The 22313-nt window shown below is 38.1% G+C and overlaps 1 protein-coding gene across 1 annotated transcript in view; it reads right to left on the bottom strand.

Annotated features, from left to right (window-relative positions):
• onecut2 (one cut homeobox 2) overlaps positions 1-20173 on the bottom strand; it is a gene marked incomplete at both ends in the record, with an annotated part of 44697 nt that extends 24524 nt beyond the window's left edge. The window contains one exon of the mRNA XM_083930265.1: positions 18952-20173. Coding sequence (XP_083786391.1) covers positions 18952-20173 — 1222 coding nt within the window. The remainder of the gene's footprint in view (positions 1-18951) is intronic.
• Between the last annotated feature and the right edge of the window lie 2140 nt (positions 20174-22313).

Genomic DNA, 22313 nt, shown 5'->3' with positions numbered 1-22313 from the left:
ACACACACACACACACACACACACACACACACACACACACACGTTGCTATTACACTTCTACCCTTACTACAAGCCTGACTCAAAAGTTGGAATTCCCGATTACAAGTGAAAGCAGCATAACTGTTGGTGACAGACCAACGGCTGTCACCAACTTCACCAACATGGCGGCTTATTTACATCAAGCCTGGGAATGTCACCACAGACACACAGATTGAAATACAAAAAGGCAAGTAGAAGTGCTTTCATTAGTGGGTCATATGATCAGACACTGTTCTTTTAACTCACTCTTTGATAGACAGGAACTTAGATGGAAATCTTGCGGAGTACCACTTTAACATTAACTTTAGTTTGATATCTAGACATGTTCAAATACCTTTTTTACTTTCCAATACCGATCCCGATATCTGAACTTGCCCAGGGCTGATAGCAAACACTGTTCTGATACCAGTGTGTAATATATGTGTATATACTTCTTTTATCACCTGTATACTACTAATCCTGTATGGATGTGATATGATTGCTATCATTGCTGTGTGTTCTGGCTCAGGTTTGTAAAACATGAACAAACCATACAGAGAATGAATGCCAAGAATGTTCTTTTATTACGTAGTTTGACAGTCACTCATAACTGAAAAAGAACATAATGGAGCGCTGCATAGAATCACATAATTGCGTTACCAAAACCAGCATTTTAGAGGGTATCAGTGGGTAACTCTACTGATATCAGCATTCATACCAATAACTTTCAATAAAGGAGTTATTCCTTTGCATACAACATTGTACAAAAACTGTTCATATTCTTATTATTCTAATCATCATGAGCCATTCGGATACAGCTTCTCTCTCTCTCTCTCTCTCTCTCTCTCTCTCTGTCTCTGTCTCTCTGTTGTATAATGTCAGCTCCCCCCTCTCTGTGAACACCCCCCCCCCCCCATCTCTTCCAGGAACTGGTCTGGATCAGGTTCCTGCAGATCAATGGAGATCTGGGTCCGCACCGTTTACGTTATCGTTGCCAGTATTAATGCTCTTTTAATCTGCTCGGGATTACAGCCATCGATCCACATCATCCATCCGCACGCATGGTGGAGCCCAAAACTGCTGTTTCACACATACACACACACACACACACGCACACACACACACACACACACACACACACACACACACACACACACACACACACACACACACACACACACACACACACACACACACACACACACACACACAGACACACACACACACACACACACACACACACACACACACACACACACACACGCACTGACTCCCAGACAGAGAGAGACCAAAATAACAGAAAACAACAACAGGAGCAGAGACAGGAGCTGGAAGGACAACAAACAGAATGTGCGTCCACCTCCTTGTTTGTGTTGGCTCTCAGTATCTGACCGTCAGTGTATTGATCGGTTATAGATACACATCTGCACATTTACATACAGAGAACTGTCAGCTGATGCAGCAAACGTATCCTAGACTAGATAAAGGAAGAACCATTCACGTGGGGGTTGGGCATCTAATGGTGTAGCATTGCTTTCATTGTTATTAATTTGTTTTTCTTTTTATATTGTTGTTGGTCTGTCCTGACAACAGCAATAAAGCAATACAAGTAATAACAATGAAACCTGTATTGTATTTATTTACAGTATTTAGTATGTATTTTCATCTTTATAGAATATTATCATTCTTCAAATGAAGTCAAGTCTTAATAATTCATTTTAATTTTATATTATACATTATGCATACCGTATATGTTGAAATGTTCTATTAAATCACATTGTTTTTTTGTCTGTTTTTATTTCTATTGATAAAGAACTTTTTTTATATTTATATAAATGCATTATTTTCTTTTTCATTAATACATATTAATAATAGACTATTCCTTTATTTAAATGTTAACAGCATTTTCTATTAAATAGTTTTAATTATTACTGATTTTTTATAACAACACTAATAGTAATCATCTACAACAATAACAATTAAGAATTTAAATGTATTGATTTATTCATTTATGTATGTGTTTGTTTGTTTGTTTGTTTGTAATCTTTTGTTTCAGGTAAATAGAGGATTTTGCTCAGACACAAGGTCAAACCAGACCTTTTTTTATAACACTGTTTGTCTTTCACCGTAAACCCTGCCTTCCTCCTGACGGCCTGTCGCCGTTCATTACGCCTCCGGACAGAGTTATTTCAGCAGCGCTGCGACACCAATACTAATGAACCCCAGGGAGGGAGGGACCACGATGGGAAGGAAACAAGAGAGCAAAGAGAGAAAGAGAATTCAAAATGAAGAAGACGTTAAAAAAAAAACAGAGAAAACAAACCAACAGTGACAGAGAAGAATTAATTGGATGGGGAAGTGACGTTCAGTTGGTTCAGTCTGTTTAAAGATGGTCCGTGTGCCTCACATAAGCATCAATACCTTAATCCCACGTAATGTTGAGAGTCATATTATGAAAATTCAGCCTTTAGTTCTACACATCCCTTCTAAACCCAGCACCAACAGAACAAGGCCTCAGAACTTATTGTAGATGTAGAACAAATCTGAACATGTTTATTGTTAATAGGATAAGCCTCTTGACATGCATCATTATCAAATAAAGACGGCCCTGGGAACAGTACAGTATGAGTTCACGTGTGGTCCCGTCTGAAAGGGTGCAACAGTGCAAAGCAATTAAAAGTCATAGCTGATGTACAGTATGTGGTTGTTGTCATGGCCGTGAACCAATGAGTTACCTGTTATATTATAATTATAATATAAACTATAAACTATCTTATATTTAAAACACCCATATCTCGCTTTCAGTTAGACAAAAAGTTAGATAAAAAAAGGAGATCAATGTCAAATTCCAATGACATTATTGGGGTCACCTTAAAAGTGTCCCTTTCAGAGCCAATTGTTCCTAAAGTTATTTCCTAAAACAGCTGGGCACTGTAGTTTTCAAGCAAACATTAATCAGACACAAGTACAAGTTACATTAAAAAGGTCCATATATATTGTCTCAATGATAAGGTTAACGTAACCAGTCTATCCCCCATGAGCTGATCAGTTCAGGATACAGACTGCTGTCAACCCCTCCTTTCTGACCGTTTTTTCCACCCTCTTGGCGGTCTGACATCAAGCCTTCACAGATTTTCAAATAAGTTCATCTGCTCCAGAAAAAGCATGCGGGTCATGTCCACGGAGTACAGCCACGCACAGCTCCAGTAGAACATGCTGCTGTTTACTACATGTAGCTGCATGCTAACAGCAGACAGAGCTGTACTATTAGGTGCTTATGTTGTTGATTTCTGCCTAATTTCGTGTCACACTCCTGCTGCAACATGTCCGGCTGTGTTGTGTTTGGTTTATTAAGCGTTATTTCTGATTTCTGACAGTACAAAGTGCTGCTATATTCCTTCACAGGCCACTGTTTACTACACGTAGCTATAAGCTAACGGCAGACAAAGCTGTAATATTGGTTGCTTGCGTTGTTCATTGCTCCCTTATTTCATATGAAGGTCCTGCTGCAACATGTCCGGTTGTGTTGTTTTTGTTTAGGTTTTATTTGTGACTTATGACGCTAGAAAATCCCACTATACACTTAGTTGCATTCAGTCGGCCATGAGCAGTGTGATAAAAGTGTTTTTTGAACATTAAAACATGTAAACATGTGCCAATAGAAACACAAAATATGTGTATGAACCTGAAAAAGAGTATAATAGGTCCCCTTTAAAAATCTGCAACTTGAGCATTCAGAGTGTCTGGTGATGGCTGGGTATTTTTAACAACCCCACTGTGGTGAGATATTAGCACTAATGCACTCTTTTAAGAATGCATTGGGTAAATGATGTGAAAAACCTGTTATGGTCCTTAAAAGCATGATTCAGAATTGTGTTCCCCTCCTCCCTGCTGCTTCCCACCACCACTTGTGTGTAGCTCTGATTGTGCGGTGCATATTCCCTGTGCGCTCCGCCTCGACAAGCTCAGAGTCCAGGTGTCACGTTTGATTTGAACGGCGTAATAAAGCGGCGACAGGACCATTTTCTCCTCTGAACCCAAGCCGCTCAGTTGGCCCAGGGAACACTTCTACCGCTCCAACACCGCCGGGGCATCGTAATTGGTGTGGACAGACTTAACAAAAAATCACTGCACCATTCCTCCGATTTTCTTATTGGGAGCTACAGTGAAGGTTGTAAAGAGCACAAGGCTGATGTATACAGATTTAATAAAGAGCCGGGTGCTTTGCTGAATGACTATGATGCAGTCAGCGTCTCCACATGAATGTCATAGAGGCAAAAATCTTGGAACTCTAGTCTCCTGGTATTCACCTGTATGGGTTCTAGGGGTGTCTATAGGCGACTAATGGTCTAATCTTTTGGGGTTTTTTGCTCATGAAAAACCCTCTGATCCGGGGTGGCGCGCCCTGGACATGAAGCAGACAGTGGGGGGTGTAACGCGTGTCAGGCTGAGGGTTACTGAGAGATGTGATTTCTGATTACTGATAGGAGCATCTTATTAAAAGTATTTGTTGTTAAAACATAAATGTGTTTTGTTTGTATCTTTCTTTGATAATAGCTGACGTCTATTTAGAAATGTAGTTTCACTTTCATGGCGCTGTGTCAGACTGTGTCGGATTCAACGTCTATAATGAAAAACAACAAATGGGAAAATATTCAAAGTAAATGATGCTGATGATTAAACAGAAGCAGACTGTTGTATTTCTGATGCCCAGATAGATTTAAAGCCGGATCGTGGACAGTAAAACTTAGTCTACGAGGGGGAGGGGGTTATTCCTGCACACTAAGGAAACAGATTAAAAGCACATGAGCTATTTTCACATTTTTAGCAACAGTATTTATTAATGGGCTTAAATTTATACCCACATAGGCTATTTATCATGGTTTATTGGGAGAAACCAAGCATCTAGATGTAAAATCAGACATTCAGCACCCCCAGAGCCAGAATGGAATAATCCAGTGTTTCATAACCACATTTTGCACATTTGCAACGATTTGACTGTGAGATTGGCAGTCGAATCAGGCTCCTCGGAGTGAATCGAATAGTTGACCATTCGGGGTCACCCCTTATAGGTTCTACTCATTTTGCTTTTGCAGAAGAGCTGAAGAGGAGCAGAGATAGTGACTTTAGATGGGGTCATCCCTATGTTCCCCAGTCACATAAGCCTCTGCCTTTGCGGATTTAATTCAGCATTTTGTAAGGGTTAGAGGTTACAGTTAGGGTCAGGGTTAGGGTTAGGGGTAGTGTTAGGGTCTACATAGACCTATTTGCCGGGGAATTCGGCACTGATTTCAGGAAAAATAACTGACCGGGGAACATGGGACCCTTTTGGGGAAAAGCAGGGAACATGAGACCCTTTTTTTAAATAAAAAAAGGCCGCTGTTCCCCGGTCACGAACAAAGTTGGGAACAAAGGACATTTTTTGGCTTTGTATGTGACCGGGGAACACAGGACCCGGGAAACACAGGTACGCCCCGTTTTAGATGACCAAACTGTATAGACGTAATTTACACCTGGATGAGAACTGATCTAAATGTGAGCCAGACTTGCTCGGACTTGTTTGTGCGATCTGCTGCCTATGAGCTGAATGTCCTCCAAAAGGACAGAAGAATGTAGTGACAGTAGAACCAGTGTGCATCCGTGGTGTCCCCAGCTGTCCGTGTACGCATCTGTTTGGGAGTATAATCAAGGGTTAGCCTCTACCCTGCAAAAAAGACTGGGAGTGGGCTAGAGAGGTCTGTGTGGTAAGCTCACGTCTTTCTAACTCCACACCCCCAGATCGTTTCCATTTCATTCACTAACCCATCTCCAACCAACGCTGACACAAGTGACATCACTTCATCAGAAGAGGCAGTTCATCGGACTTTACACACCTCATTCTGCAGCTACAATTTTTTGTATACAATTTTTTTCACACATGCATAAACACTCCCAGACGCCTCTGACCAGACTTCGCCATGTCTCGGTTTCCAGCCTCCAAAACTGCTATCGACAGCACAGGACAGAGATAACAGTGTCTGTCAAATCTTCTCACGCTGACACACAACCAACATCAAAAGTCTCTCAGCAGCCTGAAATCCATTATTACGGATCAATAGGAGTCTGTGAATATGCACCAGGTCCAAACACAAACCCTGAAAATGAACACAAAATGTATTCCCACAGTCTGAAACTGTAAGGCCACAGACAGACACATGCACATGCACATGCACGCAGGCATGCACGCACACACACACACACACACACACACACACACACACACACACACACACACACAGACACACAGACACACACACACACACACACACACACACACACACACACACACAGTAACTGCTGGTAATCTGTGTCATAAAGCAGGGTCCGGCTCATAAATAATGCACTGTGTCTGCCTGCAGCAGGATGCGTAAAATGGAAAATATTTAGGTTCAGTCATTCAGATTTTCGGCACAATTTCACTCTAAGTGGGCTCTTCTCACTCAAAAAAATAAAAGACATTACAAGATAAGTCTGGAGATATTCTACATTTTTACTGAAGTCAATAAATCCTGTGAAAAGAACAAAATCAGCAATGAAGTGATCATTCTGATGAGTATTGTGTGTGTATTGGGGATTTCATGATAAACACTGGTAAAATTCCATCGGGTTAGTGTTACCGCCCAGGACAGACCCAGATCTGGCTCTGCAGCTGCCTTCAGCCTACACTCTGAGCTACGGCGGGAGACAGAGAGCACTGTGGCTGACAGCAGCAGCTCGTACTCTGAGTCTGCCTGCAGCATGACTCTCCGCACCACAGCCACAACACACACAAATGTCCTGCAGATGATAACAATAAACAGGCTATACCCGGGCATTTGCGTTACCGATGTTGTTGTCCTGCAGATTTCACTTATTTGTTCAAATAGAGCTGAGAGCTTACTCAGCGTAACACACAGCACAGTTTGGTGCAGATCCAATATCAAGATTAGAGGGACACACAAAAGTGATTTTTTTTTTTGCCTACATGCAACTCATACCATACCACCATAAATCACATCTTCATAGAGTCTCGCCATATCATCAAGAAGTACTGTACAGTGAATCATTGACTGTGCTTACCTTTCTTGTTTATTTGTCCTAAAAAGCCAACAGCACTTATCACTGCTTACTTAACTGTTATATTACTAAATCATCATTTTACTGAACTGTTATATTAGTAAATCATCATTTTACTGAACTGTTATATTAGTAAATCATCATTTTAACTGTTATATTAGTAAATCATCATTTTACTGAACTGTTATATTAGTAAATCATCATTTTAACTGTTATATTAGTAAATCATCATTTTTACTGTTATATTAGTAAATCATCATTTTAACTGTTATATTAGTAAATCATCATTTTAACTGTTATATTAGTAAATCATCATTTAACTGTTATATTAGTAAATCATCATTTTAACTGTTATATTAGTAAATCATCATTTTACTGAGCTGTTATATTAGTAAATCATCATTTTAACTGTTATATTAGTAAATCATCATTTTTACTGTTATATTAGTAAATCATCATTTTAACTGTTATATTAGTAAATCATCATTTTAACTGTTATATTAGTAAATCATCATTTAACTGTTATATTAGTAAATCATCATTTAAACTGTTATATTAGTAAATCATCATTTTAACTGTTATATTAGTGAATCATAATTTACTGAACTGTTATATTAGTAAATCATCATTTCAACTGTTATATTAGTAAATCATCATTTTAACTGTTATATTAGTAAATCATCATTTTAACTGTTGTATTAGTAAATCATCATTCAAACTGTTATATTAGTAAATCATCATTTTAACTGTTATATTAGTAAATCATCATTTACTGAACTGTTATATTAGTAAATCATCATTTAACTGTTATATTAGTAAATCATCATTTACTGAACTGTTATATTAGTAAATCATCATTTTAACTGTTATATTAGTAAATCATCATTTTACTGTTATATTAGTAAATCATCATTTTAACTGTTATATTAGTGAATCATCATTTTAACTGTTATATTAGTAAATCATCATTTTAACTGTTATATTAGTAAATCATCATTTTAACTGTTATATTAGTAAATCATCATTTTAACTGTTATATTAGTAAATCATCATTTTAACTGTTATATTAGTAAATCATCATTTTAACTGTTATATTGGTAAATCATCATTTTACTGAACTGTTATATTAGTAAATCATCATTTAAACTGTTATATTAGTAAATCATCATTTAAACTGTTATATTAGTAAATCATCATTTTACTGTTATATTAGTAAATCATCATTTTAACTGTTATATTAGTGAATCATCATTTTAACTGTTATATTAGTAAATCATCATTTTAACTGTTATATTAGTAAATCATCATTTTAACTGTTATATTAGTAAATCATCATTTTAACTGTTATATTAGTAAATCATCATTTTAACTGTTATATTAGTAAATCATCATTTAACTGTTATATTAGTAAATCATCATTTTAACTGTTATATTAGTAAATCATCATTTTACTGAGCTGTTATATTAGTAAATCATCATTTTAACTGTTATATTAGTAAATCATCATTTTTACTGTTATATTAGTAAATCATCATTTTAACTGTTATATTAGTAAATCATCATTTTAACTGTTATATTAGTAAATCATCATTTAACTGTTATATTAGTAAATCATCATTTAAACTGTTATATTAGTAAATCATCATTTTAACTGTTATATTAGTGAATCATAATTTACTGAACTGTTATATTAGTAAATCATCATTTCAACTGTTATATTAGTAAATCATCATTTTAACTGTTATATTAGAAAATCATCATTTTAACTGTTATATTAGTAAATCATCATTCAAACTGTTATATTAGTAAATCATCATTTTAACTGTTATATTAGTAAATCATCATTTTAACTGTTATATTAGTAAATCATCATTTTAACTGTTATATTAGTAAATCATCATTCAAACTGTTATATTAGTAAATCATCATTTTAACTGTTATATTAGTAAATCATCATTTTAACTGTTATATTAGTAAATCATCATTTACTGAACTGTTATATTAGTAAATCATCATTTAACTGTTATATTAGTAAATCATCATTTACTGAACTGTTATATTAGTAAATCATCACTTTAACTGTTATATTAGTAAATCATCATTTTAACTGTTATATTAGTAAATCATCATTTTAACTGTTATATTGGTAAATCATCATTTTACTGAACTGTTATATTAGTAAATCATCATTTAAACTGTTATATTAGTAAATCATCATTTAAACTGTTATATTAGTAAATCATCATTTTACTGTTATATTAGTAAATCATCATTTTAACTGTTATATTAGTGAATCATCATTTTAACTGTTATATTAGTAAATCATCATTTTAACTGTTATATTAGTAAATCATCATTTTAACTGTTATATTAGTAAATCATCATTTTAACTGTTATATTAGTAAATCATCATTTTACTGAACTGTTATATTAGTAAATCATCATTTTACTGAACTGTTATATTAGTAAATCATCATTTTAACTGTTATATTAGTAAATCATCATTTTAACTGTTATATTAGTAAATCATCATTTTAACTGTTATATTAGTAAATCATCATTTTACTGAACTGTTATATTAGTAAATCATCATTTTACTGAACTGTTATATTAGTAAATCATCATTTTAACTGTTATATTAGTAAATCATCATTTTAACTGTTATATTAGTAAATCATCATTTTAACTGTTATATTAGTAAATCATCATTTAACTGTTATATTAGTAAATCATTATTTTAACTGTTATATTAGTAAATCATCATTTTAACTGTTATATTAGTAAATCATCAATTTACTGAACTGTTATATTAGTAAATCATTATTTTAACTGTTATATTAGTAAATCATCATTTTAACTGTTATATAAGTAAATCATCATTTTAACTGTTATATTAGTAAATCATCATTTTAAATGTTATATTAGTAAATCATCATTTTAACTGTTATATTAGTAAATCATCATTTAAACTGTTATTTTAGTAAATCACCATTTTAACTGTTATATTAGTAAATCATCATTTTAACTGTTATATTAGTAAATCACCATTTTAACTGTTATATTAGTAAATCATCATTTTAAATGTTATATTAGTAAATCATCATTTTAACTGTTATATTAGTAAATCATCATTTTAACTGTTATATTAGTAAATCATCATTTTAACTGTTGTATTAGTAAATCATCATTTTAACTGTTATATTAGCAAATCATCATTTTAACTGTTATATTAGTAAATCATCATTTTAACTGTTATATTAGTGAATCATCATTTTAACTGTTATATTAGTAAATCATCATTTTAAGGGTCTCAGGCATGTAAAGTCTCCTCAGCCCCAGTTCTTCTCTCCATCTTCCTTTTCTCTCAGTGTATTGGAATACTTGATGCATGATTAATGTGAAGAATGTGAAGTCTGAAATACATTTGTTCAATTTTGAATAACTTAAGTTATTCTTATGGGGGGAATTTTTTCTTCAGTTTTTCAGAACAAAAAGTCCAAAGAGCTGTAATTTTATTTGTTATTTTCAATATAAAACTTGTTGAAAGGAATCAGTGTGTATAAGTACATCTTGAGCATTTCCGGCGCATTTAACCACTGATAACTGTGATCATTTTTGTCACTATACCTTGATATGAAACTTTCATACGGTTTCATCTCTGTCATCCAAAGCTATTAAAAACAGGTTTCTTCATTACCATGATTTGCCTTCCAGCCGCTCAAAATCCTTCTGTGGGAGGCTTTAAATATGAAACATCTGTAGTGAGTGTTGCTTTTTCATTTTCAGCAACTTAACAGCGATGGAAAACAACAGCAAAGTTTTGAATTAATGTCAGTGAGATCAGTATTTGTGTTAAAAAGAGACAGAGCAGCAGCATCTTAAGGATGACCAGACTGTGTTGGTGTACTGATGGATAGTACTGTGGGTTGTACATTATATTGAATGAACCATGCAAACTAAATATTAGAGTACTTCTCTTATGTTTATCCCTTGTGCTGATCATGGCCCCTGTTTGTACCCCAGCTTTTATACGAGCCATTCTATTCTAACACCAATTTGAGCATCATTGTCTTTTCATCCATAATTCACTTGGAGTCGCAGGCAGGCAGCATCCTCCAACCAAACAATGGACTCCTCCCTCCCTCCCTCCCTCTCTCTCTCTCTCTCTCTCTCTCTCTCTCTCTCTCTCTCTCCCTCTCTCTCTCTCTCTCTCTCTCTCTCTCTCTCTCTCTCTCTCTCTCTCTCTCTCTCTATCTCTCTCTCTCTCTCTCTCTCCTTCCCTCCCTCCATTTTGCCTGGTTAACCCGGCTGGGAGGTGAAGAAGAAGTGAAGTGAGCAGACCGAGGCAGGTCACGCCGAGATTCCCATCAATAATTCATCAGGCCGCTGCTGCCTCTGCTCTTGTGTTCAATTCCCCCGGCGATCACATAATACCTCCCCCCAAAAGAGAAAGAGAGAAAGAGAGAGACAGGTCCCCAGGAGGAGATAGAAAGAAAAAGATTCAGAACGAAGGAGGAGAGCAGAAGGAGGCATGAAGGAAAAGCTCCAGAGAGACACAGATTTGTGTTTCTTTCATCATAATATACTGTTTAGCAATGTGCACGAGCTTGAAATGTCGTTCTTATCTTAAAGGGAGCATTCAACAGTGCGCAGAGTCCTTGGCAGGCAGAAATCACCCAAACATTACACCCATATGTGACAGTTGAACGTGTCATGCCAAAACCATGGACATTAATCAGTTTGGAACCTGGCTGCAGGGATTGTTTGGTTTCGCTCTAAGCAGTCAGCAGTAACTGATGGATTTGTCCCACCATCAACATTAAAGGTCGACACAGAGGCTATGATAGTGGTAGTAGTTTTTTTTTTTTTTTTTTACGACCATTGAAAACATCTCAATGATAAATTATCTACGTATGTCGACTTACAACAACCTGTACAGCTGCATCCTTGTTGACATTATTTATCTTCTGATACAAAAATTATACATATCATTTGTGGCAGTTTTAGTGCACAATTTTTCATGGATGCAGCTCGGTGACATTTGTAAAAAGATGATCATCTTAGTTCCGCCTATAAGGCGGGAAAGAAATCAGAGAGGAAAATGGCAATTTTAGAGGTGAGGTACCAAACTGAAAGGGTTTACTTCAAACCATGAAAATAATCCCCAAGGCACGTATACAAAATAGACAGGGGTTTCTCCCCGTCCGGAAACAATATGGGTTTTTTAGAGAAAATGGTCACACTCGCAGTGATGGTCAGCATCTCACCGATTTCCCGGGCCTTCAGTTGCTCATCATGACAGTCGATATTTTGCTCTCTCGTTTCTGTGATCAATTGTTCCTGCTTTTCATACTCCCGGTCGCACAACAGTTTACGTCATCGACACATCCGCTTAAGTCACGCCTGCGCCACCACAATCACCTGTATTTACATGGAAACTACATGGTGCAAAATCAGGCCGGCAATATGCCCCGGTCCGTCCAAATTTGTGGACCAGGTCGCGAAAAAGGCAGCCAAATTTAGTTAAAAACACATTCTGACTTAAAAGTTTAAATCTTACATTTTTATGTAAACTGACTTTGAAAAAATCTTAGCTCTGCTTTCAATTCAGTAGATCTTTGGGATGCTCATTGACAGATAGGTGTAGGTAGGTATGATAATTAGTTGATTTAGATTTGATTTATCTAAATGAAAACATTTCTGGGGCCAAGTTATGACAAGATGCCTTATGCTGCCATATGAACTAAAAAGTGCTTCAAGGCTCTGTTGTTGGCCCTGTTTTATTTACTATGTATATGCTACCCCAGGGACTTTTGTCATTTTAATGGATCGTTTCACTTTTATGCAGACAACACCATGCTGTACTTGTCTGTCATATGTATCTTATCTATCTATGTAACCTAAATGACTGCCAAGATTCTACGATCGATTGGACGTCTATAAGAAGTCTCAAATTAAATGAGGATAAAACTTGGTTCCAAAAGTCAGAAAACAGTCTTCTGGACGGCATAAAGTAAAGTACAATTGTGCTTTTTCCTTTTAAGAAGTTATAGTGCTCCATTTAACAGGTTTTACTATATTATTAATCATTATTATCATAATAATATTTGAACTAATCATGGGGAAAATGGATAAATGGAAATTAATTCCTTGAAAGAAAAGCTCCATTAAAGTAAATATGGATGAATAATTCATCCATTATAGGAAAATGTTATTCTCCACATACATTTGTTGAATTGTATGCTTGCCAGTGGACAAAACTCACATTTTTGCATTTTTACCTCCTGTGCACTGAGGTCACATCGGCAGTTATTTGGGAATTAATTCATTCGTAGTGTACTAGTTGAACACTGTTTTCACAAATTGAAAGGTGCTATGTGAATAAATCTTAACCTCATTATTCAGTACATACAGTTATTACTCTGCTCCATCTGATGTCTTAAAATATCATATCCTGCCCTACAAATAGTTCAAAACCCCAAAACATTAATATTGTTATTTACTATAATTCAATACAAAGAAATAAAATTCTAAAGATCAAGACGTTGGAACTAGAAACCGTTTTGCTTTAAAAATGACTCTTGAAAATAACAAAATAGGCGTTTCATTTTTTGGCGATTGACAGTTAAATGCTAATCAATGAATCAAATGATCGTTTCAGCATTAATGTGAACTAGAGAGGAATTAAGACAGGAAGAAACAGATTTATAGGTAGAAGTAAACTGAGTGAGAGAACCAAAAGAGAAATGTGGTGGGATCACTACATTATTTTTTATAATCTTTAATATTTTCTTTGTAGTGAAAGTACAGAACATGAGTGTGGAGAAAAGAAATCAAAACAAGCTGTTAGTTCTTTCTTCCCCATGCATGCTGCTCCTCTCCTCTGCTAGTCTCAGGGTCACGGGGATATTTGCTCCATCTATTGTCTGAGTGTTGCGGCTCTGACCTTTGACCTCAGCTCTATTGGTTGCTTGTAGCTTTTTGTCGACCTAGTATTTGAGGCTACCTCTGTAAAATCCTTTTAAAGTCACCGTGGAGAGAGGAGCGCGATGTGACGAGCAAAATAAATAAATGAGTAGAAAAGTCATGCAAGGAATATCTTCGCAACATGTTTCTGACCTAAAACCTGGACAATATTGACCCGTTCTCTGTGAAACAACACGGGCCAATTATAGATCCAGAGACAAGCTGGAAGACAGAAATCAATTCATATTTCTGTCCTTACCTAAAAATATCTTTAACATGGAGGCTTCATGACCCCGACTCCAAAGCTGTCTCATTTACATGATACAGAGGGAAGTTAGGCCTAATTAAGCCTGGCTTAGCATAAAAACAGGAAGCATGGAAAACTGCTTGCCTAGATCCATCAACAGAGAAAAAACACCCTTCGAAGAACTCCAAAATTGTCTGATTTACAAGTTGTTTCTTGTTAGCTAATAAGCTGGTCACCAGTTGTTCCTGTAGCCTGCTGGGTTTGCTGCCAGTAGTGCTTTTTTAAGATAAGTTAAATATGTTGTGTTTTTGTCTCCTACTGTTGTTCCTGAAATCAGGGGGAAGAAAATCATTTCTTCAGCTTCTGATTCCACCCAGCTATTAGACAAAAACGAAACTCTGTATTTTACCAGCTAGCAAGCTACTTACCAAACCCATGTCCTGTTTTTACATGTATTTAACCTGAAAAACACATCCTGAAAATCAGACAGAGTAAACTAGAGTTGTAAAGTTAACTGTTAAGCTAAATTAGCGAGCTAACTTTACTAAGGAGACAACTGAGAGTGCTTACTAGTTCTTTTTTACATGAAAAGGGGGTTACGTTTGTTCCTTCATTTTGGCATCAGTAGCCAAAACCCAGGCAGGCTAACTATTAGCACGATTTGAACTAGTAGCGTATCAAAAGCTGTCAATACCTAACTCGAATAATGTTTTTAGGTTTTATTTGTGGATGTTGGGCCTTTTGAAAAAGAAAACAGTATCACACATACAGCAGACAGCAGGTGTTTCTCATCACAAGCTTCAACAGACAACAGTATGTGTAGCCTACGAGGCCATTCGGTGACATTTCACAACAGAGCAACACAGCTCACGTGAACGCTCCCCTGCTCTCCCCCAGCTCCACCCTCCATCCACCGTCACATTATTCACATATATGGTCAACTACCAGCCCTGAAAATCAGAGAAGCCCAAACGAAATAACAGTCAAATCCTTCAGAGATGATCCCATCCACATTAGCATGTGCACACATTTAAATGATGAGCTCGACCAAATCCACTGACTGAATCCAGGCTAAATAAATGCAAAATTCCAATCAATTTTTCGAGAATCAGCTGTCCACGCCGGGACGGTTGGATCCCCGTTAATTGGAAAAAGCAAACGAAAACGTCACCTATTTGATTATTCTTCATGAGAGTCTATTCAGCAAAGAATGTCGAGTCCCTTGGAACCGTGCTGCATTTACACCACAATCTAAAAGGTGACTATTGGAATACGATGCAGAAACTACCCCAGGACGTGTGTGATGCAACCATGGTAGATATAGGATTTTAGAATACAACACGATCTCCATAAACGCACTAAAACTCCACACACACCAGAAGACTGCAGGAATATATTAGAGATAGAATAGGAAATAACACGGGTTTATAAAAAGTTATTAAGCTTTTCTTGTTAGAAAAAAGATTTATGTTTACATATATTGTTTTATGGAAGAATGTAGAAATATTATTTTGCAGAAAAGCATTAGCGTTTAGCGTTTAGCGTGTAGTTTATATTCACTAAAGTAAAGCAGACACACACTGCAATAGGGTTATTACTGATACAGATACTGATGAATTTAATTTTATATGTATATATATATATATATATATATATATATATATATATATATCATAATTTGGGTAATTAGGATTTCAAATTTGAAAAATACATAAATATTTGTGAAGGAATTTCATATTCAGTGCTTTGTAGAATAATACATATCCGCGATAAATAAAATATATTGACCTTACTTTATACAACTATGAATATTTGTAACATATTGCATCTATTCTTTCACTTATCTTTTATTTGGATATATTTTTGGTTGTTTTTTCTGATCTCTGCTCTTTTCCTGTTGCAATACTTAACGTTTTCTCTTGTTTCAGAAAAATGATTGATACTTTATGTAATACAATGGCAACACAAGTAATGAGGTAACTATACAATTATCCTAGAATTATTGCAGTCATTTGAAATAAGGCATAATAATTACTCTCCATTTAGGAATATTTTAGGAATGCTATGGTGCACAAATACACTCCACATTCGTTTTCAGTACGATAATTCCCTGAATATCAATGGTAATCATGTAGCATATCAAAAACAACTTTAGAAGATAAAAGCTTTATTGTTGGATTTATAATAGTGACAGTAGAAACACACGGATCAGTTTATAAGATAAGACCTCACACTAGGTTACGTAACGCAACACAGTTTTGTTTGAAGCTTCATGACAATGAGGATTTTTGGATTTTAGAGGTTTTTTTAGGCTAAAGAGGTATAAGAATTGTCTTAAGCATTAAATGAGCTTTATCATTCAGTTGAGCTGAAAACTGCTTTGTTTTTTACTAAATCTGAAGTTTTCCTCATTCTACATTATTTCAAACATTCTTGGACAAAATGACTGCTGCATTATTAATAACAATTGGTCTGCTGTTTGACAGCATTATATAATAATGGCCATTTCACTTAAAATAAAAGAGAATATTTATTCCAGCAGGCCTCGCACTGCCACACACTGTACAGCAGTAAATCTGTAGAGCCTACAGTATGCTTTTTGTCTCCATATATATATATATATATATATATATATATGTATATATCTGTTTTCAATCGGCTTCTGTGTATATGTAGCTGAGCTTGTGTCCTTATCTTTGTTCAGCTTTGTTGCCTTATGTATCTTGATTTGTATCTTTAGAGTTATGACAACCACAGTTAAATAAAGTCGATTTCCGAAAGGCATATACAATAACTGTGATGTTTTAATAAAGGACACGTGATAGGAGTTTATACAGACTTCAGACATATTGCTTAGCACGTGCCTGAAATTAGAAGAACTGATACTGAAACAAAGTGAAATAGTGAGAGTGAAGCTTTCAAACTGGGAAATAATTTAGATGTAAGGATCAAGATGTTTCTAAATATCCCAGTCTCCCAGGCGTCATCCCAGAACGATTCCAATCTATTTCTTACAAATCTTACTGTCGGACCAGAGGGTGTTTGCAACCTGACCTCATACAACATATTTAAAGCTTTTGAAACTTAACAAGATAGAGCAAATAATCTGTCACTGTCCCGTGACCACAATGTATTTTTTGTTCAATTGAAGGTGTTCCTTAATGGGTTGGGAAACTTTGACTTTGTTTTATAATTTAGAATATAATTTGTATATTTTGAAAAATGTCATAAGGCTGATTTTTTTTCTTGGCTCATGAAAAGTCTTATTTGGGTTGTGTGTATACTGTTATTAAACATATCCTTCACGATCTCTAAATAATTAGCTCCCCTCCTCCTTGTTTATTTGTTGAAACCAGATTAGGAAAATGTACCTGTTCAATTGTGCAATTGATCTTTATTTTTATACAGATTTACAACAGCGGCATTAAAAGGGTGTGCAAATCACACACTTTATAACTCAGGTGAATTCAAACGCTCTAATTATTTCTTTTGCAGAATACCAATTGCAGAAACTCAAATATGCTACAGGCTTATAAAACAATTTGAAAAATAACCCTAAAACACTTCTGCTAAATACAACAAATGTGATCAAATGTCAGCATGAACTCACCACAGACCAACTAAAGCCCACAGCAACAGTCTGCTCTGTTCCTGTTGCAATATTCCTGATAGAGATGAACAGAACCCAGTGGGGTCCTGGTCCCTGCTGCTGGGTCCCTGCTGCTGTCCCCTGCAGACAATAGAGGCTCGTTCACGGGACAGACACCAGGTTCCTCACTAGAGGGGGCACCAGACCCACTGATGCTATGAACCTTCATGTTTATGTCACATATAGCCTGATCACTTCAAGCTCCTCACAATCAAACACAAATCCTCTTCAGTGCCTCCCTGCCTGCTGTGCATGCTTTCTCCCACCTCTCTCTGCTAACACCATGAGTAGGGTTAACAGGCTAATGACCATAACTACACCAGCTGGATAAAAGAATCCCTGCACCTCAAATAAAAGCACGATGCCACTGAATTTCACCGAGAATAAAAAGGATCCATTTGATTGAATTACAGTTTGCAGTCATGTATTTAATGGGTGAATTTTTCCCTAAATTGTGTGCATAATTTCCAAATGCAAAACATATTTTAAAATGAAATCACTGCCTTTTTCATCTTTGCATTTGTTTTCTTATTGCTTCTTAATTTGCGTTTTTATTTTGGACGCCTTAATTGGGTCGAGAGCGGAATCATGTGCAGTGTTTTCCCCTCTTACATGCAGGGTCATGAGAAGACAATCCGGGCTGCTGCACGGCGCCGAGAGAGGGGACTGTTGGAGGGAAATCCCGTGACCTTGTCATTTCCTATCGATCCCTGTTTGTTATTGATCAATAATGGTAATCATAACACCGGTGATTCTAAATAAATTTCATTCGACCAAATTTGAGTGCTATGCAGGGAAGGAGCCACGAGGAAACACCAAAACAAAGCCAGCAAAAGATTAAAAAAAGTGACAGGACTGGGGAAATTATTTTGATTTTTTTTTTTTCCTATGGGGAGATAGAAATTCCTCTCCGTGTCCCGGACGCACAGAGCGAACCCAAACACCAGCGTGGCACCGCCGTTTGTTGTTTTCTTACCTGCCAGTCTGAGGGCCGACATCCTCTGAAACTCGGGCTCCTGCAGCCACTTCCACATCCTCCTGAAGGTCTCCCGGCCTGACTTTAGTTTACTCCAGGGTTTGGGGTTCCTCAGAAGGTCCGACAGGGTCCCCTGGGAGCGGCACAGCACCCTCTGGGCGAAGATGGCCTGGGGGATGCTGTACCTCTTCAGCTCCGCCGTGATCCTCTGCGCAACCTCCTTGGTGTTGATTTCCTCCAGCTGCCCCGAGCTGTTCACCCCCTGCGTCCCCGAGGAGGAGGGCGGTCTTTCCCTGGTGGAAGCCAACACGGGCCCGTGGGATGGAGACTGGAGGTGGGGGTGGGGGTGGGGGTGGGGGTGGTGGCCCGCCGAGGATACGGCCGGGTGCCCCGGGTGGTGCATCCCGTTCAGGTGCGGCATCATCCCGGCCGCCGGGCCACCGAGGCCTCGGTGCTGGTGGTGGTCCCCTCTGGCCAGCATGGAGGCAGTGTGGTGCGCGTCGAAGTTCAGCATCTTATCGTGGCCTCCGTGCGTCGTGGTGCCGTAATTGTGGAGACCCTGCTGGGTGTTGTGTATGGAACCCAGGCCGTTACCCAGCACCGGGGAAAGGCTCTGACCCATCCCGGACATGTGGTCCTTGTGGTAGGGGCTGTAGAGGTTGTTCATGCCCGGTAGCCCCCGCTCATCCCGCATCAGGGTGAAGCTCCCGCTCACGTTCCCGGAGAGCCGCTGGTGGTGGTGGTGATGGTGATGATGGTGAAACTTGTCCGACACTGTGGAGATGGGGGGCAGCGGCTGCAGCGGCGTTAAGGTGGTGTAGGTGCCGCTCATCCCCATCCCGGGAGAGGACGTGTCGCAGGGCACGCTCATGGCGTGGTGCAGCGGCAGGGACAGCTCCGGACGGTACTCCCCGCTGCCGTCCAGTATCGTGGCCATGCCGGACACCATGGCAGAGCGGGACGACGCGGCGGCGGCGGCCAGGTCCTGGTGTATCCGCAGGGTGGCCGCCGCTGCCGCCGCCGCCCCGTGTCCCCCCGACGAGCTTCCGCGGCCGTGGTGCGGGCTGTGGCCGCTCATCAGCTCCACGTCAGGTAGCACGGAACCCACGGCCACCCCGCCATGCAGGCTGCCAATGCCATCCATTGTCATGTCCGTGTTCATGGCATAGGCGTCCAGGTCCTTGGCCAGGCATCGATAGGCGTTAGTGTAGGCAGTCTTCATTCATCTGTCCTTTCAGTCCATCGGGTCGAGCGGAATTATGTCTCCTTCTTCTCCTCCTTTCTCTCGCCGCTGCTCCCCCTGATGCGCCGGGATGGGTCAGTAGCCGTATCCCCCCTTTTCCTTCACTTCCTCGGTTGTTTCCCCGTCCTCCTAAGGCCTCTCCAGCTCGGTGTCTTTGTGTATTTTCCCCGGTAGGTGCACATAGAAAAGTGTTTTTTTTTTTTTTTTTATCTCGATCGTACGGGCCTGTGCGGTGGCTCCCCCATATCCAGCCCTCTCCTCCTCCTGCGTTACTCTGCTCCTCAGACGGGAGCTGTCCACGGTCCCCTAGCCGACCGCTCAACCCAACCTGCTGCGTCGGGAGGAGGGGGAGAGGGGGGCTCGGATGGAGGGGCGTCACCCGGCTGACTGACGGTGCAGCAGGCCAATCAGAGGGGCCGGTGGGGATCCAGGGGGTGTTGTGCAAGGATCTGGCCGGCCAATCGGTGTCTCCGGTGTGTGCAGCCATGTGAACTGTGGACCTGCTCCATGGATGTAGCCTATGAGCTGCTCTGGGTGGGATTTGAAAGGAAACCATTATTGTGTAGTATTAAACTGAAACGGTGCTAATATTACTACAGTGGGTTGTCTGGGTTAGAGCGAGTGTAATGTGAGTGCCAGGTGTCATGTTCTGCTCTGTCCCTCAGCTCTGTTCATCTTCTCCATACTTAATATTCCGATAGCCAATTAAAATGCACAACAACATGGGTAAAACCATGAATTTAAATATAATTCAAGATAAATACGCACCGATATTCATATATTGGGACTTTTTTTTAAAATAATACAATACAATTCAGTAAATTGATATCAATGTGTTAATTTGTTACATTTAGATTTAGAAAGTTGAGAAAGCGAAGTTTAAACCCAGTCCAATAAAATAATTCTGCTCTGTTCCGCAGCACTCATCTTCTCCATACTTAATATTCTGATAGCTTATTAGAAATGCACAATAACATGGATAAAACCATGAATTAAAATATCATTCAAGATATACACGAACCGATATCGTTTCATAAATTGGGACTTTTTTTTAATAATATATTACAATTCAGTACATTTATATCTGTGTAATAGTTTGTTACATTTAGATTTACAAAGTTGGGAAAGTGATGTTTAAACCCAGTCCGATAAAAGAATGACCCCAGTCACTTCAGCACAGTGAGGCATGCAGATTACTTATTAAACACTGGTATAGTACGGTTACTGCTTGGTTTGGGCCAGAGGTGTCAAAAGTATTTAAGATCATTACTCAAGTAGACGTATAGATACTAGGGTTTAAATATACTTCTGTGGGGAAAAAAGTATCAACTCAAGCTTTTTACTCAAGTGAAAGTAATAAAGTACTGGTTTCAAAACTTCTTAAAGTATAAAAGTAAAAGTAATGTAAGGGGGAAAAATGTCATTAAGGACAAATGTTAAGGCCACGCCACAGGGGCCTAATGTGCACAACCCAAACTCCCCAAAAGAAATTTCTTTATTCATTTATTTATTTATTATATTTTTATTATGTTATATCAAAATGTTAATGTTGAACTTGTTGAGTATTGGAAAGCCATTAGCTTGTGGTACTTGGGTGCACAGAGCTTGCAGCGCATTCAAAAGGAGTTGTTTTTGCGTCCAACCGCTTCAAAAAAATCTTCAAAGTATGGCAAAGGATGTAGAAGGGTTGGCTTGTTCCTGGCTACCTTGTCATACGTCAACAGCTATGTTTAACATTTCAATTCAATTCAATTCAATTTTATTTATAGTGCCAAATCATAGAAAAAGTAATCTCAGGACACTTTACAGAGTAGACCACACTCTATGTCTTATTTATGATTGACATAGACCCAACAATTCCCCCGTAGAGTACGGTGGCAACGAAAACCTTCCCTTTAACAGGCAGGAACGTCGGACAGACCCAGCTCTGTAGAGGACGGACATCTGTCTGCACCGGTTGGGGAGGAAGAAAATGAGAGAGAAAGAGAGAAAAGACAGACAGATGGACAGAGAGAGACAAAGACAGACACAAAGACAGAGACAGACACACTTCCAGAGATGCAAGCAACCAAAGAGTAACAGCAACAATTTCCCTATATTGCGAGGCAGATACTATAAC

The sequence above is a fragment of the Echiichthys vipera genome (genome assembly GCF_963691815.1).
Source record: "Echiichthys vipera genome assembly, chromosome: 16".
NCBI classification, from domain to species: Eukaryota; Metazoa; Chordata; class Actinopteri; order Perciformes; family Trachinidae; genus Echiichthys; species Echiichthys vipera.
This window is presented reverse-complemented; position numbering and strand designations above follow the sequence as displayed.